At 41.6% G+C, this 9,091-nt stretch overlaps 1 protein-coding gene across 1 annotated transcript; it reads left to right on the top strand.

Moving 5' to 3' along the window:
- The first annotated feature begins 6,167 nt into the window (after positions 1–6,167).
- Positions 6,168–7,163, top strand: LOC115363568 (stonustoxin subunit alpha-like). The gene is made up of 2 exons (XM_030057838.1): positions 6,168–6,207; positions 6,576–7,163. The coding sequence occupies exon 2, from the start codon at positions 6,650–6,652 to the stop codon at positions 7,124–7,126; it is 477 nt and encodes a 158-aa protein (XP_029913698.1). The 5' UTR covers positions 6,168–6,207; positions 6,576–6,649; the 3' UTR covers positions 7,127–7,163.
- Positions 7,164–9,091: the final 1,928 nt, after the last annotated feature.

Here is a 9,091-nt window from a genome sequence, read left to right as displayed (position 1 = left end):
CTGGATGAAAGCAGGTTTTTATTGGATTTCCAGAACAATGAGGTCATGTCTGATGTCACACAGACATCATCAGTAGACATGCTGTTGACAAACCTCATCAAGGGGAATCTGCTTCCCTCGGCTCTTCTCTGGATAACCTCCAGACCTGCGGCGGCCAATCAGATCCCTCCTACATGTGTCGACAGGGTAACAGAAGTGCGAGGGTTCACTGACCTCCAGAAGGAGGAGTACTTCAGGAGGAGATCCAGTGATGAGGAGCTGTCCAGGAGAATCATTTCACACATCAAGGCGTCCAGGAGCCTCCACATCATGTGCCACATCCCAGTCTTCTGCTGGATCACTGCTACAGTTCTGGAGCACATGTTGACTACAGACCAGAGAGGAGAGCTGCCCAAGAGCCTGACTGACATGTACTCACACTTCCTGTTGGTTCAGACAAAGAGGAAGAAGCACAAGTACGATGAGAGACATGACAGGAGTCAGCAGGAGCTGATGGAGACCGACAGGGAAGTTCTTCTGAAGCTGGGCAGGCTGGCGTTTGAACATCTGGAGAAAGGCAACCTGATGTTCTACCAAGAAGACCTGGAGGAGTGTGGTCTTGATGTCACAGAGGCTTCGGTGTACTCAGGAGTGTGCACAGAGATCTTCAAAACAGAGTGTGTGCTCTTCCAGAGAAAAGTCTACTGCTTTGTTCATCTGAGCATTCAGGAGTTTCTCGCTGCAGTTTACATCTTCCACTGCTACACCAACAGGAACACAGAGGTACTGCCCAGAGTCATGAGAAATGATGATGACAATCAATTTGGTGGCAATGAGCCATCGCTGGATATCTTTCTGGAGAAAGTCATGTCTGAAGCCCTGCGGAGCAGAAATGGCCACCTGGACCTCTTTGTTCGTTTCCTTCATGGCCTCTCACTGGAGTCCAACCAGAGGCTCTTAGGAGGCCTGCTGGGTCAGACAGAGAGCAAACCAGGAAACATCCAGAGAGTCATCAACAACCTGAAGGAGAAGAACACCTACAGTGTCTCACCTGACAGAAGCATCAACATCTTCCACTGTTTGATGGAGATGAACGACCTCTCAGTAAATCAGGATATCCAAGAGTTCCTGAAGTCAGAGAACAGATCAGAGAAGAAACTCTCTGCGATCCACTGCTCAGCTCTGGCCTACATGCTGCAGATGTCAGAGGAGGTTCTGGATGAGTTGGACCTGAAGGTGTACAACACATCAGATGAGGGACGATGGAGACTGATCCCAGCTGTGAGGAACTGCAGGAAGGCTCGGTTAGTCCTGATTTGAAATCAACATTATACAAACAGTGTAGAGCCGCTTCCATACCTGACACCATCAGAAATACAATAAAGTATGTAGTTCTCTAAATATTCAGGATAAAGGATTGATTCTGTCAGAAAAATATACTTCAGGCAGTCCAGGGTAAAAGGAGGCAACATGATGGTGATGCCCATAGCAGCTCACCCCTACAATACTTCAAAATCAGAAGCAAGTTTTTGCTGTGTAATTGAAAAAAATGTGTATCCTGTAATACAATTTAATATTACTATAATTTAACACTATATAAACACAAGAAATCACAGACTTGACATTAAATCTGTAATTACAGACTGTCTGGCTGTGGACTCTCAGAGACTCACTGTGAAACCGTGGCCTCGGCTCTGAAGTCCAACCCCCATCTAACAGAGCTGGACCTGAGTAAGAACCACCAGCTGCAGGATTCAGGAGTGAAGCTGCTGTCTGCTGGACTGGAGAGTCCAAACTGCAGACTGGAGACTCTCAGGTCAGACTACACTTTTTAATGATGCATGAACATGCAATATTCTGTTAGTTGAACAGGAGTTTTACAGACTTACATCTGAAATTGTTGTCAAACTGTATTTTCACACAATCCTTGTTTTATTCTTTATTCAGATTGAGGCGCTGCAGGTTGACAGAGAGCAGCTGTGCTTCTCTGGCCTCGGCTCTGAAGTCCAACCCCCATCTGACAGAGCTGGACCTGAGTGAGAACCAGCTGCAGGATTCAGGAGTGGAGCTGCTGTCTGCTGGACTGGAGAGTCCAAACTGCAGACTGGAGACTCTCAGGTCAGACTGCACTTTTTAATGATGACATAAATATATGGATATTGTTTGAATCATATAGTAGCACTAAATGTCTACAAGGCTGATATTGCTGTGAAGTAATATCAGCCTTTTTAAAGTCGGGGCTGCTGGTTATTTTAGCTTTTGTGAGGATGGTTGGTCAGATTCTGTATCATGGATGCATGCATGCATCCATGAAAGTCTGGGGACCAGACTTTCAAATAACAACATATTCATTTATTTAGGAGTAGTTAGCCTATTAATGCTTAGTATTTTCACTTTCTTACAAAATACATACCTGTATCAGTGTGAGCAGGCTGCTAGAAAACATGGCAAATCCATAATAATAACTAGATACTGAAGTAGAAAAAGCTCTCAGAGCGCAAGGAGCCAGTTCACTGAGGAGTGACCCTTCAAATCTGGAATTATGGAAATGGAATGACTGACAGGAAGTTTGAATCACCTTTATCTAGTGTTGACTCTGTTATGCAGCGCCCTGATTGGAGGAAAATGTTGAACCCATGCTTGCATGAAGATAGAGCACAAGACTCATTCCATTCCTAAAAGACAGGAAGTGGTTTGAGCTTCACCTGTCAGGCTGCTGCTGTTCAGTGACAAGCAGCCAGTCAGACGCAGCTCTGTGAGTGAGGCCTGCCACAGAGCTGCACTCTTCCTGTGTTATAGTTGTAATTCTTATTCTTTATTCAGACTGAAGTACTGCAGGTTGTCAGAGAGCAGCTGTGCTTCTCTGGCCTCGGCTCTGAAGTCCAACCCCCATCTGACAGAGCTGGACCTGAGTGAGAACAACCTGCAGGATTCAGCAGTGGAGCTGCTGTCTGCTGGACTGGAGAGTCCAAACTGCAGCCTGAAGACTCTCAGGTCAGACTGCACTTTTTAATGATGACATAAATATATGGATATTGTTTGAATCATATAGTAGCACTAAATGTCTGTAAGGCTGATATTGCTGTGAAGTATATGTTGTGCTTTTTTTAAAGTCAGGGCTGGCGGTTATTTTAGTTTTTGTGAAGATGGTTGGTCAGGTTCTGTATCATGGATGCATGCGTGCTTTGTGAGGTTTGACAAGTAACTAACAACCGTTTCGTGTGTCAGGAGCGAGAGAGGTAAGGTAAGGTAAGGTAAGGTCATTTTTTATTTCACGTGCCAAACACCAAAAAAGGTGCCCAGCCCACATGGGCTTACAAGACACAGCAAGAAATACAATGAAAAAGAGCATTAAACATAGTAAGCAAAAAGAGAACTCCTCCATATATGTCACTCACTGTCAAACCAAATATAGGCACAATCAGTTAATTTAGGCAGTACAGCAAGAACAACTTAAATTTAAGTCAGAGGCAAACACATCAAACATAAAGCGCCCTCATATGCTGTTGATAAGCATTTAACACAAACTGAGCTAAATGAAATACTTTGTCGCTAAACAAGTATTTAAGTCTGCACTCATCAGACATATTAAACAAATCAGGACATTCTGCAGACATTTTCAGGAAAAGCTTATCTGAGATTATGATAAAATGGACAGTAAAACAAAAAGTGCATTTCATTTTCAACCTCATTCAGATCACACAGATGACATGTTCTGTTTTCTTCTGGTATGTTTTTCTGGTTTCAACTGCCAGAGGCAGGAAGCCACATCTCAACTGGGCACAAACAGACCTCTGTGCTCAGGTTTATACAAAATTTCATTGGACCATTTCTGTTTATAATTTCAAGTGATATTGATTTAATTTGACTACCTCTACAGGATAATTTATTTCTGTATATGTATTGCAGACCTGCCTCATCAAATATTTTGACCTGTACTCTGGTCCAAGAGCAGTTATTTGAAAGATCCCAAAAGAAAATTAGTTTAGTAAGTCTATTATCAGGCATGTTAATTGATCTATTCCACAGTCGCACCATGTCACCCTGGTGCCGCACTTGGCATGGCTCCCAATCCATATCACCACATACAGCGAGTTTGGGGGCCATTTTATGTACACCAAGAAAACAACACATGGCTCTGTTCTGAACTGCATCACATTTTGTTTGCTTACAGTAACCCCAAACCCCCGCACTGTAGTCTATAATAGGACAGACACAAGATTTAAACAGCTGTGTAGAGGTTTTATAAGCAAGATCTCTACATAACTTGACCTTATTCAGGACAGCACCCAGAGCCCTACCTGCAGAGACAGATAAGATTTTTATTCCTCTTTCAAATGTAAGATGGGCATCTAGAGTAAGTCCTAAATATTTATAATACTCAGTAAATGACAAAAGTGTTGGCCCAAAATGAAAATTTAAGCTTAGTGTGTAACTCACCCTTTTTCCTGAAATGCATAATAATAATAATAATAACAATAATAATAATAATAATAATAATAATAATAATAATAATAATAATAATAATAATGATAATAGTTTTATCTTTTTTTATCTTTAGTCTCCATGTACTACACCAACAGCACAAAATATCCAACAAATTTTGGAGATCAGTTTCAGTCTCTGCAAGGAGGACTATATTATCCACGTCTAGAAAAGTGCCAACCGTACAATCAGCCAGTCTAACGCCACAAGCTGCTGCTTAATCTCCAACATCAAATCATTTACATAGATAATGAACAGAGTAGGAGAGAGCATATCCCCCCGTTTAACACCAAATGGAGTAGGAAACCACCCTGTTCTATGATCACTGACCTGCACACATGCAACTGGGGCCTGGTAAAGAACTTTTAAAGCATTATAAAATTTTTCATCTATACCAGATTTCAGTAGTTTGAAACTGAGAAGGTCATGATTTATGCAGTCAAACGCTTTCTGAAAATCAATGAAACAACAAAAAGTATGCTTCCCTTCTTGTATTCTAGCATGAACTATAGTAGTTAGCGAATATATGTGGTCATTACAAGCTCTATTCTTACGAAAACCATTCTGTTGGTCTGCCAGCAGATCAAATGTTTCCAAAACATAACACATAACACAGTATTATCTGAACCCATATAATCAACAGTGGAGCCCCCACCTGCTTGAAAACGTAAGACTAACATTGAGTGGTCAGGTACTTTACACTGATCACCTATCAGGTTGAAACAGTTGATACTCCCACTCTCAGTTAACTCATTACGCTGTGAATGTTCAACTTAGTGCAAGTTCTTAAACAATTGTGGGGAGTAATTATGTAATCTACAACAGCCTTCCCTTTTACAGATATTGAAGTAAAGGTATCCTTCCCAGCTATCCGTCCATTCAACACACAACATTTGGAGTCTTTTAGAAACTCTATCAACATTTCACTGTTTATTTACATTTTCCAAACTGACTCTGGGTGGAATATTCGTATCAGTCTCACTAATACATTTTCCAAGTGCCCTATTCGACTATTCAAATCTTCACAAACATAAACACCATCTTCACCATCTCCAACTTCTACCAAATTATACATCTGAACCAAGAGGTAATTATACAGAAAATGGGCATCAGCCCATAGTGATCCTTTAGGGGGGCTCCTAGAAAGCATGGCAAATCCATAATAATAACTAGTTACTGAAGTAGAAAAAGCTCTCTTCTTGTCTTATACTTGTATTTTTTATTCTTCATTCAGACTGAGTGGCTGCAGCTTGACAGAGAGCTGCTGTGCTTCTCTGGCCTTGGCTCTGAAGTCCAACCCCCATCTGACAGAGCTGGACCTGAGTGACAACTGTCTGCAGGATTCAGGAGTGGAGCTGCTGTCTGCTCTCATTGAGAGTCCACACTGCAGGCTGAAGACTCTCAGGTCAGTAGAGGGGTGGAGTCAGTCCATGCTGAGCAGCTTGGTGGTTGGTCTCAGTCAGTAGCAGTTCTTGTGCTGGACACAGTCAGTGCAGGCAGCAGTTCCTGGGAAATCTCCAAAGTGCTCAGTGGCTGCTCTTCTCCGGCCTCAGGACAGGACAGAAAGACAGAGAGAGATCAGCCAATCAGATCAGCCACAAGTGTGTTGGGGTCATGTGGTTGAGTTGACCTGCAGATGATGATGATGATGATGATGACGATGAAGAGCATGATGGTTTTGTGTTCATCCCTACAGGCTGGAACATGTAAAAGACTGGATTCCAGCTGACAGCCTTAGAGGATGTGAGTACTGAGACAGTATGAGCAAACACACACACACACACACACACACACACACACACACACACACACACACACACACACACACACACACACACACACACACACACACACACAGATACACACAGTAAGTACAAAAACAAACAAGGCTTTACAAAAAATGTGAGCAAGCTGAAACTATATTTGTGTATATTTACAAAAGCAGCTAAAATCCAAATTAAAACCAAACTCAAATTGAAAACACAAAGTGTAAAAGGACATGAAAAGTAAAAACTAATGAAAAATGCAAAACTATAATAACCTTATAAGAGCCAAGAGAGTCTGAGTGAATGATGCTTTCTGAGGTGTGTTGTGTGTCTTCTCCCCATCAGATGCCTGTGATCTCACACTGGATCCAAACACAGTGAACAGAAGACTCCGTCTGTCTGAGGACAACAGGAAGGTGATGTGGGTGAGAGAGCAGCAGTCGTATCCTGATCACAAAGGCAGATTTGACGGGTGGCCTCAGGTTCTGTGTAGAGAAGGTCTGACTGGGCGATGTTACTGGGAGGTCCAGTGGAGTGGAGTGGTTTATATAGCAGTGACTTACAGAGGAATCAGAAGAAGTGGTGATGACTCTGGGCTTGGAAACAATAAACAGTCCTGGAGTCTGGAGTGCCATGATGACAGATACTCTTCCAGACACAACAGGAAGTCCACCAACATCTCTGTCCGTCCCCGTGGATCTGACAGAGTAGCAGTGTATCTGGACTACTCTGCTGGAAATCTGTCCTTCTACAGAGTCTCTTCTGACAGACTGAGACTCCTCCACACCTTCAGCTCCACCTTCACTGAGCCGCTCCACCCTGCATTTTATTTGTGGTCATATGGTTCTTCTATTGTGGTTGAGCTGCCAGTGTCTCAGAAACAAACACTGACCTGAAAGTGTTTCAGAACATGTTTGGCTGATTTGTGGTTTATGGTTGATTTTTTTTTTTTTTTATCGTATCAGGCATCTTGGTGGATATTTGTCAATTGATTGATTAGACAGGCTTGTAAAAATAATGAGTCATTATAACGTTTGTATATTCAAATCTTAATGTTGCGCAAAAATGTCATTTAAACCTCCTCCTCCACTGATTGATTTTTTTTTTTTTTTTTTGTATTTCTAGTCACTAAACACAGACATGAGAATGACAGCACATTGCACACTGGAGAGCTGTGACTTGAGCCCCTCTCCTTTTGTGCCCCTCCCTTCACCTGTTGATCTCCAAGTCACATTAAGATGTTTAACCGTCTATACCTGACGTTTTACTTTCAGCAGAGTTGTATTTCATTTTGGACAGTGCACATTAATAAACACATGACTGTAAATGTGTCAGTGGCTTTTCTCACCTGCAGCCCCTGGCCAGGTGTTACACAGGTTTCCTAAAACTGAGGACGACTTGAAGAGGGAAGAAATCTGATTTGAACACAGCAGCTGGATGGCTGCTTTGTGTGAATCGATGCTGAATGGCAATGACAGTTTTGTTCTTTCTGGAGCTGGAGCCCTATTTACAGATTGTCTGGCATCATCCTCAGACGTAGAGAACATCATGTCACCTCTCACTTCAGTATTGATCCTGATATTGATGCTTTCTTAAACAGCTGATTAGAGACGCTCTCGGAGTGACAGAAGATCTTAGTATCGTGCGGGCTCACTGAACAGCAACAGAGAGACAAAACTCACGACCCATCATTGCTGCCTCAATTTTGCCACTAAAAAGAGAGTATTGCAAGCCGCTTGGAGTAAGAACGAGATGAAGTTTCAAGGCGGGTGGATTTTTCTCGATCATGACTTCATGCATCACATAAGACAACAACCAATCAGAGTCTCTCTCTCTCTCTCTGTGTGTCTGTCTGTCTCTCTCTCTGTGTCCATGTCTCTCTTTCTCTGTGTCTCTCTCTGTGTGTCTGTGTCTCTCTGTCTGTGTGTGTCTCTCTCTGTCTGTGTCAAATTCAATTCAATTCAATTCAATAAGCTTTATTGGCAGGACTGTACTATATACAATATTGCCAAAGCATTTTTGGACAGACAGGTATCAAAACAGTGAGTGATGATATACATAAAATAATACAAATAATAATAAGTAATTAATAAGTAAATAAATAAAATGGATTTCATTATGACAATTTTCATATTATCTAATATTTTCACAAGCATTTCTATATCTGTTTATTAATTTCATATTTACAGTATATCCTATGCATGTATTTGTGTGTGTGAATGCACACCAAAAATATATGTAAAAATATATGTGATTGGTACTGTCTAAACAAATAATGAATTGCTGTTGCTGTATATCGTCCTTTGTATGTTTTGTTTCAATGTCTCCTTTATTATTTTATGTCCAAAACGGCTTCTAGGCTATCACACTGACATATACTCCACTCACGCGCCTACACACACACATACCTACTTACACATAAACATGCGCTCAGAGCAATATCTATCTACACTTTGTAGTGTTCAACCAATGTACACGCTCAGACTCCTACTCATTTATAGTTAGTATCCAAACCTCTCAGTTGTTTCATGGGTGACTTCAGATAATAGCACTCAATGTGAATGGTCTAAATAATGTCATTAAGAGGAAAAAGATCTTGTTAGAGATGGAAAAAGACAAAGCAGATATAATTTACCTGCAAGAGACACATTTGGAAAAGCAGGAACACGAGAAGTTAAAGAACATAACAGACAGGTATATTACAGCTCATAACAATCTGGTTTGGTGACCCCATTCACTTTCCTAAAATCTGTGTAAAAGCGATCCGAGCAATCAGATCTATTAGCTAAAAGGCATGGTGAACTCCAAGAACAAAAACTGGGCTCTGCAGTACCGTTCTCCAGCATGTAGCTCACCTGTTT

Source organism: Myripristis murdjan, chromosome 8, assembly GCF_902150065.1.
Source record: "Myripristis murdjan chromosome 8, fMyrMur1.1, whole genome shotgun sequence".
NCBI lineage: Eukaryota > Metazoa > Chordata > Actinopteri > Holocentriformes > Holocentridae > Myripristis > Myripristis murdjan.
Note: the sequence above shows the minus strand (reverse complement) of the source record. Positions and strands in the feature narration are given on the sequence as shown.